At 37.7% G+C, this 20,842-nt stretch overlaps 1 protein-coding gene across 5 annotated transcripts in view; it reads left to right on the forward strand.

The window, feature by feature from the left end:
• Window positions 1–20,842, forward strand: part of LOC124186163 (hemicentin-2-like) — a 160,167-nt gene that overhangs the window by 71,455 nt on the left and 67,870 nt on the right. For all 5 annotated transcript variants that reach the window (XM_046577611.1, XM_046577612.1, XM_046577613.1 and 2 more), the window contains 2 exons: window positions 10,242–10,352; window positions 18,403–18,630. In XM_046577611.1, coding sequence (XP_046433567.1) covers window positions 10,242–10,352; window positions 18,403–18,630 — 339 coding nt within the window. The remainder of the gene's footprint in view (window positions 1–10,241; window positions 10,353–18,402; window positions 18,631–20,842) is intronic.

Here is a 20,842-nt window from a genome sequence, read left to right on the forward strand (position 1 = left end):
CCGTAATGGCGCGATTTCGAGGCAGAACCAGTCGGAAGGACCTTTCGCCATCTTTGGCGAATCGCCGAAGGGCCGAATCTTGAGTCGATTATTTCACCTCAGTAAGAAGGCTGCGGCGGTACGCGTCCCGAACGTAAACCAGCATTAAACCCGACTATCCCCATTTCTGTCCCATTTCTCGACCATTTCGAAGGCTTCTGCCACCGCAGATAGGAAAGCGGACATTCCCAATGCCCGGCTCTGGTTCCTTGGGGCTAAATTTCGGGGATATTCCATTACTCCTTGGCTATCGTCCCCTCGCCCTAGGCAGGGGGAGGTGGAGGTATTGTAGGTACCTACCTAACCAACCGGCCTTCGGACGTAACATGCGTATTCAACCGCGTGAATTGACCCGCTACGTCTAGGACAATTACTATAGCTCAGGCGTTACGCAACGCGTTGTCCTCCGGCCTTTCCGACGTGCAGAACCCAAATCCCCCATTTCGACGTGATCGTTCTCTCAGTTGACGTCAGTTTTTAAACATATTTTGAAAAAATGACCCAACAGAAATTTAACGAAATGATGGACATGGGCGAAAAAGGCTGCTTTGTTCGCAGATCGATGTTTTTGCGAAGGACACGGTGTGTCCTTTACTTCTGAAACCAAAAATGACGTCAGTTTTGAAATATTATTCAGAAAATCATTTGAATTAGTGATTAAACTTTACCACACAAGGACGAACGAATTATTCTTTTTTTTTTTCTTCCTTTCTTTCTAAAACCGAAAATGACCACAATTTTGGAAAATGTTTGAGGAAATACTCCAAAACACACTCAAAACTTGACTGAAAAGTTTAAGGTAGAATTTTTTTTCAACCGTAGATGATAATAATCGTGTAAAGAGCAATGTGTCTTCTATTCTCAAAATAGAAATACATAAAAAAAACATACGTGCTTTGATGATTTTCCATAAACATCAATGTAAAAAGTCGTGTTATTCAATATATTTCAAAATTTACTGGATTCTACTGATAAAATTGAAAAATTGAACCAAAATATAATCGAATTGAACAAGCAAGCACAATTCAACTCGTGCACGAAACTAATTAAAATTAAATTTTATAAACAAGCCAATAAACCAAACGAAAACCGATCAAGATTTTGCCGATTACACGTCGATGAATACTTTCAGCGCTGGAAGGGAAGTACAGTTACAGCTTTATGGAAAACAAACAAGATGTGTGCGTGCGTTTTTTTTTTATTTTTTTTCCATTTTTCACTTCACAAGTGCCCGGTTATCTTCGGTAGTTTAGAAGTTATCGGCTTCTTAAGTCTGGTAAAAAAGTCGTGAAACAAACCCGCGCCTTTGCGTATATTTTTTATGTCCCTTTACGTCCAGATATAAACTGAAAATGCGTTACACAGATAACAACCATTTCAGACATTCGCCGAGTATAACCATCACACTCGCTTCTTATGGGCGAGAAAACTCGCCATCTTGGTAGAATGTTGCACCGCTGCACCTGGCACTCGGAGCTTAAAGTCCGTTTTCAATTTTATCCTTACTATATCTCGGTATAACTAAAATCAAACAGTCATAAGATGTAACAAAATTAATTTACGAACATGACGGATCGACGGAAACGGACTTTTGCGTTTTTGAATTCATGGGTGTTGAACTTTTTTTTATTTTCTTTTTTTTTCTTTCTTATCGTCATTGAAGAGATTTTTCAGCAAACTCGAGTTTTGTTTTCTGGAGCTTGAAACGAATCAACACCATTTGAGTTTTTCTAACTTTTATTAAATTTGGCCAATTTTCATAACGATATAAACTTTTCTGCGAATTTTCGCGGTGGCGACGATAAGTCTCTCTCTCTCTCTCTTTTTTGTCTCTCTCTCTCTCTATCTCTCTTTCTCTCTCTCTCGAACCTACGGGATGACACGAAAGTTCAATTATTTTTATCCGAGTTACGGAGTTGGCCATACCGAAGGGATGATGAAACAACGTTTGTTTTGAATTAAGGGAAGTATAAAGTAAATTTGACCACACACTTCATCAAATTAATTTCCAGGTCACATCGCGTGTAATATCTTTCGCGTTGTAGATTTCACAACGTTGGAAAATCGCAGAGCCATACATCATGTATACGTATATACTTGCCTGTCTGCCGTTCCTCGAATTTACGATCTGAAACGAATTATTTTTCACTCAGCAATGTAAACAGCTGATACATATTTTCGAAACAGCAAACCAGACCATTTTCACCCCACCTTCGTCCACAATGTAGGTTCTCACCTTCCTTCATATTTATTTTCAATTAAACTTCTCCTACCGTTGACGAAATCGAACTTCGTTCCGTTCCCACAGGGAAAAACAAACATGGAAAAAGAAAACTGAGGTCGGGAATTTTTCGGGAAATATTATCTTGAATCCTGCAGCATGAAGCTATCACCAAAAATTTATTATGGGATATTTGACGGTCGTTAAGGATGTACCATCTCAATCGGAAATGAATCTCATGGACGATATTTAACAATTTGTCATAAGAGAAAGAAAGGAAAACAATCATATGCAACAAAGGCGATGAGAAAATCAAATATTATTAATAATAATGGTAAAAATTTATCAATAAATTGTTGATACAAGACATTGTTCAACAAATTTTCAGGGGACGTTTTCTTTTGCCATGTGAAATGAATTTGTTGATTTTTCTGAATACACGTGAATTTTTAATAAATTTTTTCATTGTTTCAAAACTTTTAAATTTTGAATATTGGGGAAAAATTGTGAAATTTGGATACATTTTCGTAAATACAGCCTTTACAAATTTTCGAAAACACAAGTTTCAAAATAATGAAAAAATTCTTTTAAAATTCATTTGCATTCAGAAAAATCAACGAATTTATTTCACATGACAAAAGAAAACATTACTTGAAAATTGGTGAAACAATATTTTGTGTCAACACTTTATCAACTTTTTGTCATTATTATTATTCAAACTTAATTTACTTATCGCCTTCATTGCGGTTGATTTTTTTTCAGTTATCTCTATTATCACAAAGTATTCAATATTGTCAAAGATACTCACTTTTGGTTTATCGTGAGAATGTTTAGCCATTACATTCCTAACAAAGTAAGAAATGTCAACACTTGAGAAGAAAAGGTTCGCGAATACTATTAATTTCAAAAAGATCTGTGTTTTCCCTTGTTGAGAAACGTTATCATTCGTAGCTTTTGCAATTTCTCCGGATACCATTTTGCCGTTTCCCTTGTGAGCTGTATTTCACCCCACTTGAATACTCCGAACTTCTTTTTAGCTTTGTTGTTTAATTCGTCGAAAATTTACTGTCGCCAGTTTTGTAGATACCTACATCGTTTAAACTTTACAATTCTTGGGTCTCATGGGGAAAAGCACAAGTGTTTCTATAATTTTCCCCTATAACGCCGAGTACAAGTATATATGTTACATACGGCGATATTATACGGGAGATTTATTCACGCGAAAACTTTGGGAAAAGTTTTTGTCACGGGCGTAATTATTGCTTCATAAAACTATTTACGAGGTTGAATGAGGTTCCTCTGAAACTCTATATCTATATAAAATTTTCGTTATGTGCCACAGCGCTCAAACGTGCGGACAGATTTATTGCCAAAGTTTCTCCATTTGAAACTGTATTCCCTCCAATCGATTCCTTATTCCTTTGCTCAGCGATTCCCTATGCCGATTATAATTCATACCCGTGAATCCCGCATCGTTCGGTAAAAGCGTCACATTTACTAATTATTAAAAAAAAATTAAAATTCTCCGTTATTTTTCACTTTTAGAAGGCGTAGAATTTTTTTTTTTCTACCAATTTCTTTCTCCTTTTCTACGAAATTTTTCCGCACTTTAAACAAAAGTCATATTACTGGTAATTATTGTAATAACAATAAGCTGAACCCAGAATTCAACCAAACTGTATGCGGAATTAGATTTTGAGATGAAACGTCGGAGAAAATTATATCCATAATTTTTAAAGGGGTTTAAATTGCTTTGCGATTGAGGGAAATTTTAGGAAACTTTGACGAGTGAAAAGATTCGGTTACTGAACCGGGAAAAAGTAGTAAAATTGGCTGAACGAAATAAAATATAGCACAAAAAGTGGATCGGTTCGTTACAAAAAAATACGGAAACTATACAGGATGAATGTTGAAAAATACGAATCCCAATTGATTAAAAATACAATCAAACTTGCATTCAAAGACCCGCGGGTGTGGTTATACCTTGGAAAAAAATCGCCGGAGGATTTAAATTGTGTATCGTGAATGTAACACTGGTGGCAGCGGTGGGATACGATCCCACGGCTACGAAGAGACCATATCCGGAAAACGATATCGAGTATTTAAATTGTCTGTTGAAAATAACATACCATCAAATCGAATCTCGATTCCTCTCTGAGTTGAAAGCGTTGAACGAATTCAAGAGCAATATTTTCATAAAAAGGATAACTAGACGCAATCTTATCAAGCCTTGACGTTTCGTTAAATTACAAATTGCTATCATCGATTCTATAACTGCAGAAACTAAAATCAGTTATCGGTAGAAAAAATTATGATAGATAATAATTAGTTATATATTGTTGTTGTTATTATTATTATAACTGTTAAAAAATTAACCATGATCAGCTCAATTGGGACGATTTTTCGGAAAAATGTTGACGTTTTCACCACTGTAACTCTTTACACGTTAGGCCTACAAAAAAAGTGTTGTTTGAAGAAGAAAACGTGGAAAGCCGCCCTTCTTTAAATTTCTACCAGACACGTTTATCGTAGAATCAACCGTTGTGGACTTATTTTGAGAAAATACATTTTTTTGTACCTTTAATACAAGATGGTGGATCCCCCCCTCCCCCCAAAGTCAAAAATTTGGATTTTTTATCGGGCCCTGAAACTGAATAACATAAATCAAAATCATCTCTACCCCACCTTTTGTGGGGCAAAGGCCCTTTTTAGTCCCTATTGACTGGGATGACTCCTACAAAGGCTGTAATTATTATTCCCGAAGACGAGGACTTCATCGACTGAGGATTTGAACGAAAATATACTGAAGAATACTTGATTGACCGAGAATTTGAACGAAAATATACTAAAAAAGACTTTATTGACCGAGAATTTGAAAGAAAAGATAGTGAAAAATACTTTATCGAGCGAGGATTTGAAGGAAATTATACCGAAAATACTATATTCCCTTTCCAATTTCGCGGAAGCAGAGGCGCCGTTTCACCCGCATGAGCGTCTTTCCTCCCTAAGAAAATCCTCGGGGCGGCAAAGGGACTGCGGGTGAATCACCCTGGTGCTCTTGTGTCAGGGAGATAGGGCGGCCAGTAGCACAGAAGCATTTGTCACTGGATCTTCCGCGAGGATGCTCTTCTCCTCAGGACGGATCAGGCCGTTGCCTGGAAGTGATCCTGCCAGGCCGAGAAAAGCTCCGAGTAGTCCTTGGGTCACTCGGGGCGACGATTTCAAGTCCAAGAGGGGTTAACAATTTTCTCTGAGGAATCGTTTTCCCGCAAAATTTGGTGAAATTGTTCGAATGTCCTTTTTAGATCCTTCCCAGGAATCCCGAGAATTGATTTTAATTCTCCTGCTAGGACGGAATGAATGCTTCTATTCAACGTTTCCGGGGTTACGATATCTCGGAAGTATAAATCAGCGGGTCTTCAACTTGACTACAAAATAATGTAGCAACTAAAACAGAATGAAAATGTTTCTCGAGGGAATATGAAATTCCACATCGGATGCAACCCGGGTATAATAACAAGAGAGCTTAATTAGCTCACAAGATGCAATATTTCAAAGGCTTTCTGCAACGCGGTAAGTCGGATAGAAAAGTAGAGTACTTTTGTTTAACATTAGAAAGTTCCTGGTATGATTTCCAGAGAGAAATTGTTAAATGAAGAAAATATACGTACTGCAATCGCTTTGGAGAATTTATGTCTTGATGAAATTTTCAAACAACTTTCTTCATAACTCCATGCGATTCTGATACAACTTTTAGCGGAACAATAGAAAATGAGAAAATATCACCGTAACAACTTTGTATACATATACATCGTACATTGAACAATAGTTTATTTATCTGACTAAGATTTTTTGCTGGGGGTAAATAATTGGAAACAGGGATATAAAATTCAAAACGAAGCAGCTATTAATCAGATTTTCTACGCCGAGTGACTTTTCTTCTTCCGTGTCGAGAAAAAAAATTCCAAACGCGACTTTTCCGAATATCACTAGTCGATAAATATGACTCTTTGCGAATTTGTGGGTGAAACATTTTTTTTTTTTTTACAACTGATCGAAATCACGAATGGTAAAAATTGAGAAAAAAAAAACTGATTTCATCTACCCACAATTTGTACATATTTTTACGTAAAGACGGTAAGCCAGAGATGAAATTTAATAGATTTTGGGTGAAGTTAGAGCTTTCAAACTTTCGAGTAATCGTATAACTTGGACCGAACAGCATCAACGCTTGATTTATGCAAACTCGGCGAAGATGAGCGCACTTTAGTTGAAGTTAGCTCAACATGTTTCGGATGGTAAGTAAATTCGATTGGTACTTTCGGACCGTATCGATCGGTTGTCATCTCACAGTTATTTCCGTAACAATTAATACCGACAACAATGGCCGTGTGATAAAATTTAATAACCATTCGGTACCGTATTGAGTATACATAAAAGTATGAGTAAAAAATTTTTTATCGAAAAATTCGGGAACGCGAAGAATAGTCTGGGATTTTTTACTACACTATATATGCTTGATTCGAGATTACTTTGGTGGTTATAATAATAACTGGTCAATTCTCTTAGTAGTCATATTTACTGCTGAAATAACAATACCTGTTGGCTTTTACACTTAATTAATGGGAACAGATTAAAACACTTTAACAAAAGAGAGGGAAACTCCGACATGAATCAGGCTAGGAAACTGTTAGCGAGCCGTTTACACGTTCAAACCTTGCCAGATACGCGGGCTAAAGGAAATAAATCTAATCAACCACTAATCGTGGTTTTCCTTAACTTGACTTAACGAGATGCCGTAGCCTGACAACATTATTCTCTGGTAATATAGGAGGCTGGATCCTATTAGCAATATGTTTTCAACTGCGAACCGTTCTCCTTTATACACCGAACACCAGCCAGCAACATCGCAACTGGAATTTTAATTACTCGAAACAAGAGAAAACGTTACGTTACGGGAAATGATATCCTGGATGTGCTGTGAAATTTCATACTTTGATAACACAGATCTGCAACCAAAAAAACTGCACGGATCTTTTTTTTTTACATCGTTTCTTACAGATTTTTAGTCACTACAACCGGGGAAACTACCCTAAAAATTATATCAAGTAGGTTTTTTTTCTTGAACTCGTGTTCGTAGTTTCATTCAGAGTGAAACTAACGTTTAGTATGTATTAGAGTGAGACTTGAAAACAAATACAAACAGAGAAACAGAAAATGGAAAGCGGAAAGAATGAGCACAGAAAAGAATGTTAAGTACATTTCATGAAGCGATTGTTTGTTTAATTTTATAAGAAACATCGTTTGGTTCATTGTTATGAAATGGTGGTTCTTTTCGTTATTGTTACTTGTTTTTTATGCAAACACCTTGTATTTTGAAAAAATAATTCACGAGATGGAAGGAAATGGAAGTGATTTTTGGATTCAGCACAATTGTGAACGTAATATTTACCAAAAACATCCCACGCAGCTGAAGTGAAATACATTTTTCCAGACCTACGTAATTTCTCATCCGTTACAACAAACTCCTCGAGTCAAACTTGAAATTAACACTGAGCCTGATTCCAGCGCACGGAACATATTACACTTCCATCATATCATAATCTTCAATGTCAATTTATTGAACAAACTAGGCGATATTGGACACCGCGATTAAGCTCAATATAATTGATTGAAATACTGTTACCCTTATCAGATTTAAGCTTTGGCTTAAATTATACCTTGAGCGGTGAACTAAGCTGGGTATAATTCAATTCGGTTGCCGGAAACGTTTCATCCGTGGCAGCGGTGGGATAGAAACAAAGCAATTTTTTTCTTTTGTTTTTAACGACTACTGGATCAATTTCAGTCGATGAAGATAAAACTAGGTTTTCTCGTCACAGATATGAATTCAAGGATATGGGTTTTGCGGTTCGAAAACTTGATAAACACGCACAGAGAGAGGGGAAAATACGATGCTCCGAAACAATTCAAGGATGGTGAAGAGAGCGAGGAGAAGAAATGCGGAATCCTTTCATTCAGTCATAGTGCTCTGACCCAGAGCAATAGAAAAATAGATTCCCCGGACTGTCGGACCGCTGTGTCGCGTCCGGTGTATCACGCAGAGTCTCATAAACATGCTGGCAATCCGAAGTTGGCTCGGTCCTGACTCCCAAACCCCGCCGGATTCCTCCGAGAAAACAAGATCAAAAATATCCTACCACCCTTTTACCCCCTGAGGATTCCTCGGTTATCCTCCACTGTTAGCTGCTACTAGCAAAGTGCTGCAGTTTTCGTCGTAGTATCGCTTTGGCAGGGAATTGATTCCGCTCGGGTAAAACCATGCCAAGTGATTCGAAAAGGAGGAGAAAAATGTTCGCTGATTTTCCTACCGAGAGAAAATTGAAAACCTGATTTTTCCACGATTTAATCACGTCTGTGAATGTTTCAAAATTCTTGTATACCAAGTTGAAATTTGATCAAACATTATCTCGAAATCTCGTTATTACCTCGACTTTTTTTCGATTTTCGAAAAATTATATCTGATAAAAAAAAAAATAAACAAACAAATGCCGGCTTAAGGGAGAGATCAACTTTTTTTTCTTGGTTGAATTAGTCACTTTTTTCTTATTTTCTTCGTGAAAAAACTATACAACGGATCAATGCGAAATTTGGCATGTGGCATTCATTCATTTCTCATCTATTCGGAAATAGATTAAAAATCATTTTCCATCATCCTTCCAAAAATACGCTTTCCACCCCCCTCGACGTGCGATGATCCCCAGTTGACGCTGTGCATGATTTGAGTCTTCTCATTAATCCTGCAACAAAAAGCCAAGAACAATTTAGTTTACACACGTGTAGCTATCGTTTGACGAAAAAAAAGCAACACGTTGTATGTGTTTTTGATTTTTTACAAAAAGATCGAACCATTTTTTTTTTTTTGGATCAGTCGATATTTTCAATTTAAAACATCATTGTGAGTAGATAAGAAATAAATAAATCCACGTGGCAAAGTTTGCATTCATCCGTTGCGTAATTTCTTCACCGGAAAATAGAGAGAGAAAAAAGACAAGCTTAGCGAAAGCAAAAGGAAATCACGTCCTTGATTATTCGCGAAATTCAAAACACGTGTGATATTTTTGGTAGTTCAAGTTTTTAGTACAGATCTGTGATTGAATATTGGAAAAAATGTTTTTAAAAAATTTAGTGAAATTTAAAAAGCCTTGACTTGAATTTCTGACCAACGGAAATATTCATCTTTTGAATATTGTACAGTTTTAAACTGGTCACGGGATTCAATCTATGCGGATATTACAAGTCACAGTTTTCCGAACCACAATCCTGACGGAAAACTCTTGGAGATATTCTTTTGCAGCTCGTTGTTCAGGGGAGCAAGAAGCATGTCGAGAATCACGTAGGTGGGAAGTGGCATCCTATCCATTCGCCCTGCAGATATTTCCGTGCATTCTATAACGTTTGGAATTCCTCCAGGGAGCCAATACTTGGATAGATCGAACGCTCGTGGACGTTGTGAGGCAAACTATTTGCGATTCAAAATCGCGGAGTGCAGCGTTTTCACTAGGAAAAGTACCCCAAGATTTCCGGAAGGAAAGTTTTTGCCCGCTGTCACGAATCGTCGCGGTGCTTTTCATTTTTATACTTGTACATTTAAAGAGAAACTGTCCGCAATGCGAATTCAGTGTCACGAAAATAGTCGTGGAAGTTTCAGCTTCTCGAATTCCGATGACTTATTTGGAATCACGAAAGCTCGGCGATGTGTGAATGTTTTTTTGTAATTCTAATTCAGGTGAAGAAGACACTTGTGATTTTTTTTTTTTTTTTTTTGAGACAATCTAATTTTATATCGACGATTCACGAATCTGGCTTTCATCACTGGAGGGTGTAGAATTATTTTCAATCATGATTGCACTTCGATCCTGTTTTCGAAAATCACTATATAAATACGGATATCATTTTATTTTTTTTCTTTTTGTTTCAGTTCCACCGTCGAAGCCGATAATCTACGATGCGAAGAGACGTGACATGAGCAAGCTACTCGAGGCTTACGCGGAGGGCGCTAATCTGACTCTGGTCTGCGAAGTTCACGGAGGTAAGGAAGCGTTTTTTTTTTTTCTTCTTCCCCTCTTATCAGGAATTTTCGTCCTTGGAGAATAAATCCCTATCCAAATTAAAAGGGAAGGGGGTGTTACTGCTTGGAAAATCTAAAATCATACCCATTTGTAGGAGTTTTTTCTTTAAAGAAAATGAAAACATTTGAATGTACAAAGAGACGAAAAAAACTTTTGAACATAAGTATGAACTTGGATTTAAAAAAAATCCATACCGAGTGATAGACGATTAGTGGTGTGAAAAAAGGATGTACGAATTGGTAAATTAATTTATAAAACGGCTTGGAGATTATTCCGAGAACCTTGAAGCGAAGGATTTCAGGCATCACAGAGTCACGGAGTATTGCCACTAATTACTCAAGCGGGTAATTATGCCCGAGGCGCCATTAGTGGAAATGCCAGCTGCCGGGATGTGGGAGGTGGCAGAGCGTTTCGATAGATGTTTCGATGCTCCTGGCTCAGAGGGATGAAAATAATCGGGGCGAAGCCCAGGCTGGTATTTTCAAAAGCCATTTATGTGAGAGCTAAGGAATCCGTCACACTCGATCAATTTACTCGTACAATAATTTCATATTTTTAACCTTCGTATTCACGCGTCAGTTGCCGTAACTAATAACAAAGAGTGCTCTTATGGTCGCTGTGCGGTGCAGCGAGTGACATTCGTGTCAGTATTTTCCGGAGAGACGGGATGAATGAAAAAGAAGAAAAAGAATTTTAAAAAAATGTTCTCTCGTCGATATTCGAGCAACAGAATAGAAGCAACACGAATTTTTACGATTATGCCACGTTTTTATTCCTAACCGAAGTCATCCGTCAAGTTGATCGAGGTTTTATCATAAAGGAAATATCATCGAGTCATTCTGTATGGAAATTCATTCGAGTTGGGTTAAATTATTCGATTACACTTACATTTTTCCTTCTAAATAATTCAAGATCGTTGAGAGATTATTCGCTATGCATAGACGTACGCTGATTACAATTACGATGGTCATAAATTGATTACAATGATTACAGGGATTATAGAAAGTTTGCAAAGATTGTAAAGATTGTCAGTTGTTGCGAGAATTACACAGATTACAAACGATTACAGAGATTTCAAGGATTATAAAAAATTGCAAAGACTACAAACGGTTACGGAGATTGCAAAAAAAAATAAATAAATGAAAATTACACGCATTGCAAATATTACAAAGATTACTGGGGATTAAAAATATCACATATGATTGTAAAGAGATTACAGAAAAGATAACAAAGAATATATCGAAGATTTGAGCGAATACTGAAGAGTTCAAAGAACACAAAAGATTACAAATAATACATCAGATTATAGCGTACCTTTGTACAACAGATTACGAAATTAAGTAAACTCTTGAAGATCGTCAGAAATTATTGTTGATCTTAGGCAACAGTTCATAACAATTTTTGAATCTGCAAACTCGATTCAAGTTACGTTGAAGTCATTCATCCGTAGGCACGTAAAGTTATTCAAAGTCTTTCAATATTACCTGACATTTTCAGTACTAATTGAAATTTGTACAGTTTTCCAACGTTTTATAAACGTTTGAAACATTACAAAATGATTACATCGTTTTGTCAAGTGATGTCCAATGGTTTCGCATAATATTTTCATCAGGCGTAAATGTCGATCGATGGAGTAAAAAAAAAAACAAAAAAAAAAAAACACGGAACTAATTGAACAACAAGAAGTCGTTGAAAACTTTTCTCATTTTTCTCTCAAACCTTTTGAAAACGCATTAACTATTCTTCAAGGTTTGGTTCGAGATAATTTTCTGACGTTAATGATTCACGATTGAGTTCATATTGAATTGTCGTGTTAAAAATTCAGCAATGACTCACACGGGAGCGTAATTAAACTTACAAGTTAATTAAACGGACTCATTACGAACGGAATGCACATTTTTTTTTTCTTTGATCATTGTGCGTAGTATTCAAAAAGTTAAAAACAATATGAATATATTATTGTATGGTGTAATAACTGATTATCCTTTTCTAATATTATTCCAAGTGTTTAAGTTTATTTCAAATTTTCGTTTTCTTTCATAAATGCAGAGTAACGATTGCGCGATGATGATGATGATGATGATGATGATGATGATAATACTTCAAGTCGAGTTTTTATCCTTCGCGAATGATCGAGTACTTTTTTTTTATGAGCGTCAAATATTTTACCACTCTGTTGAATAATCGATCTAACTATTTGAAAAAAAAATAAAAAAAAATAATCGAATCTATAAATTTAGAGAAAAATGCAATTTAAAGTGTTCAATTATATTGTATAATTGAAACGTGTCGAGGGCCAGCGTGTTTTCATTAATTTCGCGTAACTGCGTTAAGCGTTGGTTAAATCACGACTAAAATCGTAACGATTCTTGTCAGGAAAACAAAGCGAAGCTGCGACGACTGACTTCGTTACCTCATGCTGACGAGGTGGAAATTTTCCGTAACGTTACAGAGAATCCTGTGGTAAAGTTTTGCGCGTGTTTCATCGCGGGGTACGTAACGAAGCTTTGCGAATTGCATCGTGGCACGAGCATACATGCATGCATGTGTATAATAAGCGGAGAGGCATGCCAGGCGTCATTTCCACCGGTTGCCTTGCCGCATCATCTGCATTTGCAAATTCGCAAACGCGTTTAAAACTCCGACGTGCATTGTGTTGCCCGGATTGTCAGAGGTTGTATAACAAACCCGAGACAAATTCGTGGACCCATTAACGTCGTTCAACTTCAGACCTAAGAGACAAAGTCTCGCTTCGGTATACAAACTCGAACGAGCATTTTGCACTTTACCCAAAACTAACCTGTCGAATCTATGGTCTTGAAAGGACCTGTTTATTGAGAAAAAAATTCTCCCGTTTGGTAAAATTTTTATATCAGTATTAAAAGGTGTCGCTGGACATTTGAAATGTTCTATTTAAACAACGGGCAAGGAATTTTTTTTTTCGGTAAAAATGATGTAACTTTTGAACTGTTCGAGTTAAAAAAAATTTCAAAGCATATCCTTGTAGGGCATTAAGTTCTCTGAAAAAAAGACCTGCGAGTTGATTTTCTAGGCTCAAAAATTCGCACACTTACCGGTCGTGAAAGTCGAAGAAAAGCAGAAATATGCGGTTTTAGGGTTCTACAAAATTGTCTATAGTATTATAAAGTAAAAAATATTAAATGCATTATGCGTTCCTATATTTTTTGAATTTCAATACCGTCAAACATCACTCTTTAAAATGATAAATATGAAGAATTATTGTTTCTCCGTATAAATAAATATTCGTGTGATAAATTGGCAACGCTGATCATCGTACCGAAATAACCAAACAAACAAAAGTATTTGTCACTTAATTTTTCCGGTAATGATTTGCAAAATCTATTAGTAATTTTATTAATTTTTTTTTTGTGCATTTGAGCATGTAATTCTAGTTGATTGCCCTGGACATGATCGGAGTCTGATTAACTGTTCCTTTTTTCTGAATTTCAATTTCATTCATGCCAATGCAAGTATTCTTCAGCAATTTTCAATCGTTTTTAGTCCCATTCTTCTACGGATTATATTTTAGAAAATTTCATTGTAAAATGAGAATTTTGCTTCTCCATTATTGATCTACGACACCGAAAAACTTTATCATATATTATTATACTCCGTAGGTCGAGAAGCCTTTCTTACATTCTTCCGGTCAACCTTCCACCACCCCCGAATGCAAATTAGCGTCAGACTCGAGGGTGCGATCGCCCTTCAAGTCCGGTTTCGACCGATATGTTAAGAGTCCCGTGAAATCCCGAGGGTGCTATGAAAGTCTCTCCTAATCTCATTTCATCTCATCAAGTTTCATTAACTACCCGGGTCAGCCATCGTGTATATGTAAAATCGCGCGAAATACTCTGAAATTTGTTGCTCCGAAAATTGTTACGGAGCCGTTTAAAATCGGCGAGCTAAAGGAACTGTGAACGATGTTCTTCTTGAAAACATGCGAATAAAATAAATTTGTTGAATATCTTGTGAAATACCACAGAACTTTAAAGCAAGATTGTGAAAATTTTACAGCATCAATCAAATCTTTACTGGACTTGTAAAGTTTGTCGATGTCTAAGCAAAACTCGTTGATTACCTTTTTTGAATGATTCTAAAATCTTGCGAAATCCTTGTAAAAATTATTCGGAAAAAATTCGACATTTGAATGAAATCATTGAGCTTAGGATATTTTTGAGATTCGTTGAATGCCAGGAAATTTGAAGCATGAGATATTATGCGGCATTCCTATCCTATATACGAGAATAAGAAAAGAACAAGAGTGCTAAAATATTTTACAGATGAATAACTTATGAAGAGATGAAACTTTAAACTAAAATATAAGTCCAGGAAAGAAAAGGTCATAAAACGCATGTCAATTAAACTTTTCCAAAATTACTGTCCGACTACCTTAACGAAGTAACAATAAATTGTGCTATCATAAAGTCGGAGATTATTTCCGCGGTCTCATATTTCCCGCAAATGCGAGAGAAAAATGCTGCTTTTTTCCCGCACAAGAGGAAAAAAAGTTACAAGGGAATAATGTGCGGTTTTCGTCCCGCTTTTCACACTTCGCGAAATTTTTAGTTTCTGTTACCGCTTAGTCCTTGATTATTTTCATTTTTTACCACAATCGAAAAATATAGTTCCAGGTAGAAAATGAAAATTAGTTTTCCAGCCGTTACCGGAAAGTCTAGTATCCGTTACTATTCTTTCTCATTACGATCACTGTTGCTAGATTTTCTCGCAAGCGCAAAATGGTTACGCGTACCTCGTTTTTCGCAAATCCAACAATATTCAAACAGTTTCTTCAACGATACCTTCCATACCGAATTTTTCTAGTTACTGTAACAGATGAAATTTTTCTCAGTGCAGGTAAAAGAAAGTAAAATTTTTTGTCGACTCGGGAGTAAAAGCAACAAGTTTCGACACTGATGATGTCGAAATTTCAACGACACCTCAAACTGGCTGCAGCTCAGATTCGGATAGATGGGATCCATGCGAATGGATAGGTCCTCATTTTGAGGTGGTAATTAACGAGGGGGCGGGAAAGCAGACGGTTACCGCGTTCCGGGCTGCCGTCGAAACTGACGAATCCCTGCTGTTCATACAGGACCGAAAGCTGCGCTAACGTAACGCGATGCAGCTGCAGCAGCAAATTCTACCTTGTCGTTCATCCTAATTACACTCGGAATACTCTGGCTGTTTTAATGAGCAACGTTCACGCGATAATGTTTACCTACGCTCGAAACTGAACCACCCGCATCTCAGATTCTGCTGGTAGTTTAAGGGCTAACGCAACTCTAACGGCCGAAAAAAAAGACCCAAAGATGACGATTTGTTTTAGGAGTATGGAAAAAGGAGTAGGATTTATTTTCAGACGGTTTGTTCAACGCGTATTGAAGTACGAGGAAAAGAAAAATTTATTACCATTTTTTTGCAAAATTGCGGCGACAGAGCCAATCTTCGAAATCGCTTTATTTTTAAACGGATTTCTCGTAAGGTATAAAATCTGGCACAAAAAACTAAAAAATTTTATAAATTACATACTCTTGCCTGTGGAACTACGTAGGGATATTTTTTTTTTTTTTTTTTATTTCATAAAATTTTATAGAAATGTCGAATGTTTGAAAAATTGAATCTATTTTTGGCCAAAAAATAAACAGTAAATAGAAAAGCTTTTTATTATAGAACCAGCAGGATATTTTTTTTTTGTTTTACCCGAAAATAATGTTTAAGCCAAATGTAAAAAAATATCAAATTTTCCAAAATTCTTAAGTAGCGTTACCCCTTAATCGACACTGAGCTTGTTTCATTTTCTTATGATGTTTTTTGAATCGAGCTTTTCTCACGGATCAGTACAGAATTTTCTGCCTCGTTTTATCTTACTGACCAGCAAATACGTCAACGTATCTCATTTCGCGAAAAATCAACTCTCCACATCCTGTCGTCTATTATACCATCTATCTGCCTTCGGATGAATCGATGTCGGGAATTCGTCGAAGAGTCGAAGATATTGCCGGAGATCAAAGCGAACAGCTGAAGAGCAGGCATTACTCAACGAAGGAGGAGATCGCATCGTGGAAGGATTTTAAGAGATTGAATTCGATGATCCATTTCCTCTTGTTATAAAGCTTTAAATTCCACATCTTTGGCTTTGAAGTCCCTTTTCCCGGTATCTCGTATATTACCATACCAATGTCGTATCCAGACGATGAAATATCAAATTCGAACAGTTTGTATCCTTCGTCTCTTCGGTTTTGGAAATAAAATCCTTTGCGCAATGATAAAAAAAAAAAAAAAAAATAAACGAAGTAAAACTCGAGTATAAATTTAATCGCTGAAATATGCTTCCGGAATTTCCCGAGTTCTCATACGACTCGGTATGCGGTGGTCCAAGTCGGTGGAAACTGATTCTCTCATTCCGTACGCGATTAATGGACTCGTTGGTTCGTGCGCTCAGCGGCAGGACGAGACAATCAGAGAGCATTCCTGCAGGATGCTTGAATTCGAGGTGATCACCAGACCGTGGTAATGCACCGGAGACAGAATATATAATTTGCCGGAAGATAACGCTCGACGCTTCGTCCACTCATTTTCCCATGCAAGGTATCCATGGGCGGTTCAACCTATTATGCCACGATCAACTCATCCCGCCTGCATCCTACGGACGAACCGCATAATGCGGAACCAAACCCGAATGTTGTACGAAAATCCGAACGGCATTACACTGAGAAACGTTTCATTCGTCGTGGTAACTAGAAAAATTGAGTAAAACAGGTATCGTTGAAAAAACTGTTTGAACATTGTTGAAATTACGAAAAAATGAGGTACGCGTAACTATTTTGCGCTATTGTCGATCCTTTTTTTGGCTATTGCAACGCAAAATCAGTTTGCGAGGTTTATTCTACTTTTTTAGTTAAACAAGGCTACAACGTCAATTTATTCTTGCGCGAGCATTAAATTTTCCCAACGGTTGCAAGAAAATACAGCAACAGTGATCGTAACGAGAAAGAATAGTAACGGATACTGTAGTTTCTGGTAACTGCTAGAAAACTAATTTTCATTTTCTAACTAGATTGATATTTGTCGATTTTGGTGAAAATGAAAATAGTCAAGAACTGAGCGGTAACCGGAAATAAAAATTTCTCTCAGTGTACGGACGGATGAACAATTTAATAAATCCACGGCAAGACGTTGCGTGAATTCTTACGCTGAGACGGTACCTCGGAGGGTGAAAACCCTGCACCTTGCATTCAGTGTGTAACGAATCACTTCGTAGTTAATTCATTTCATCGAAACTCATCGAATTCACGTTAGGCAGAACAGTTCCCTTTCAGGAATCCACCGTAAGGGTAAAGGGATCCTTTCAGGTGACGATTTTATTCAAGTGGCAACTGTTGGCACGTCGAGGTTTTCAACATGAAATATAGTCCATTCCTGTCGCTAGGTCAGAGTTCTCTGAATACTCGCCGTCTGCGAGTAGCTAGCAGATGTAACCACTTGGCAGTTGGTCTTTGGAGGATGATATTCGTTCTTTGTCCTGGTTAGGAGAAAAAAGTAGTCTGACGAATGATACATATGCTGTGAAAATACTGAACATTACGGGTCGGGATGTCATTTTTAGAAGAGTATTTTTCTTCCACCAGCTCGATGTTGTCGGAAAATGGAAATTCGTAACCAGATGCATAGTTGGAGTTGTGTTTGTTCCATTGCTGCGTTTTTATAACGAGCATAAATTACATGTACGTACGATGTACCAAGAATTCTGACTCTTGATACATGTACCTGCCCTCGTTGTTATCTCCTAACGAAGAGATGAGCTCAAAATATTACGATGCCAGTTTGTTCAGTAATTTTCAATTCCTAATGCCAATTAATATTCAACGATACTTTCTACTCAACGGGATTGAGTTGAGGATAAAACATCGAGTCTCTTTTAATTTTCTGCGAGTGTACTTTGGTCCGGGAACGATTGAATCATGAGTGTGGGTGTATTTTTTGTTGCAGGAAGACCGCGACCAAGCGTTGCATGGTATCTCGAATCAAAAATGATAGACGCTTCGTACGAAGTGCGAGAAAGCCATGGGTCGAAAGGTGAGAGTTCGACCTTGACCACCAATCGCGTGACCCTTGAACGACTTACGAGGAGGCATCACCACGCCAGATTGGCCTGCAGAGCGACTAACACAGCTCTGGCAAGTCCACCGACAACTACGGTCATCATTGAGCTGAACAGTGAGTATAAGCAATCATCTTACTCGATGAATGGAACGCTAAGGAAATCAGTGTCCAAAGGGTGACTTGAATTCAATGTTCAGGATGCGTGTGTTTGATATGAGAAATACGAAGACTTGTTTTCGAAGGTGACTTTTTTCCCGAGGAGATATTCAGTTGTTGGAGCTGCAAACCATTTTGGAATCCAGCCACTTTAACATCGCTCGAAATCACTTGCGTCGGTTAAAATCACTCCACGTTAAATAACTTGAAATCGCATAAAATCGCATGAAAACCGTTGAATTTATTTGAAATCGGTTGAAATCGTTTCAATCATTGCAATCGCTTGTCACCCGATCTGTGCGTGAATACCTCGTCGCTTTTTCCGTTGGTCTGGGTCGACTTGACTGGTAAATTTCGCGGAAACGTTCCCCGAACTGAAAACTAGACTGCTGTTCGGATTTCTTTATACTTCGTTGACGTTTCTCGACGACGACGACGTTTAATCCTCGATTAAATACAACTTTGCGGATGAATAATAATAACCGCAAATGCGCGTCTCTCGACGCTGCAGGTCTGGAGGGTAACAGAAGTATTGAGTGAACCTTACCACGCGAGGTTAACGGACTCTCGCAATAATCTCTTCGTTCCGTACGTCTCATGGTTAACCAGTACGTGTATAAGTGCACGGAATTGAAATTCTTGGCATTAACTTGGAGGAAGAAAAATAACGTTGGAAGGAAATTCTGCGAACGGATGTGTACGGCATGAAAATACGATTAAAGACCGTTTCATGCAATTTCAACTCCTGTTCGTGAAGGTCTCACCATGAATATCCACGGTGTAGAGGTTATGCTCGAAGTCGTCTTTCCTTCGGTTACAGAAAAAATGTCTTGATTAATCGGATACGATATTTTTCATATCCCAAGTTTTCATGCTGCTGCCTTTTTCCTTATCTAGTAGTTTTACTACTCTTAGTACCACGAATTGACCATCCTTCAATGAATTTAACCTACCATTGGGTACAAAGAATAGTCGAATCACATTTCTCGGTTCTTCTTTTACTCCGGATTTAAATTTCCCCAGTCGTACCAATTTCGTGATCTGTACTTTTAGTGATTGTACGATATAGACGCATAATGAGAAGCTTTTCTGTGCTCACTGTTAACGGCCAACTATTCTCAGGGGTTCAATTATGTGATTTCACATTTTCCACCCTACAAACATTCTGACTGGTTGATTAAACTTTGCCAACCGATCAGAAGGCCCGGATGATGGAAAATATGAAAAATGAAATTACGTAACGTCATCCATGGTCATATTTTCGACATCCAATTGGATCATTTTCCTCATCAAAACTGGACACGTCGTGTATAATGGTGGTCGATCGAACTGATTTGGTTTCGGAACTTTGCATGTATTAAATTTCAACGTCGCTGTCAGTTTGAGGATAGACTGTACATCGATGGTATAGCCGATACAGAGAAGAGGGTTAATGAAAGCCTAGATTGACATGATTGAACCCCCATCCAAATCAATTGCGCGTTCCGAGGTAAAGGGCCGAGGGACTAATTCCTCCTGGTAGACAATCGGCGGAAGGAGAGAAAGCTACTTTATACCCATAGATCATAGAATTCCATTATATTAGTTAACGTTTATACGTACTCAGGAGGGGGCGATGGAGGAGGGGGGGGTTTAATTCGATATCGTTGGTAGTCCAGAACAGTTCGGACGATTCTCTGTAATTCCGTGAACGCCGTGACTCATTATCGGCGAAATTTGGGAAAATTATCGAATCGAAGGACCGAACAAAGCTCCGCAAATTCGGCTCTTCTGTCCCGTGAAATGGGATTAGAAGCAACTTCTCTCCGTTAAATTTCAACGCTCTCCGCCGGAGGATGGTATCGTTACACGGGGCTGTTTGAAATTTTGGTGAAAAAATATCGGCTCCGCGTATCATCGGATCCGTTAAAATTTCATTACACGTCATATTAATTAATAATTAATGACGTGTGAGGATATTCGAAGGTTTTTATCGAGTATCGGTGTTTGCGTAAAAATTAGTTTTGTATGGCTTCAACGACGCGTGACGCGTCGTTCACCCTCGAGGGTGAAGGAAAACCGACTCGCTGTACAACTTTCTAGAATCTCGAGTCGGAGGGGTGCATGGCGTAACGAAGTCTTAATTAAAACTTGGAACTATTAATTGCTCCGGCACTCGTTCCGAATAGAA

This window comes from Neodiprion fabricii, chromosome 7 (assembly GCF_021155785.1).
Source record: "Neodiprion fabricii isolate iyNeoFabr1 chromosome 7, iyNeoFabr1.1, whole genome shotgun sequence".
NCBI classification, from domain to species: domain Eukaryota; kingdom Metazoa; phylum Arthropoda; class Insecta; order Hymenoptera; family Diprionidae; genus Neodiprion; species Neodiprion fabricii.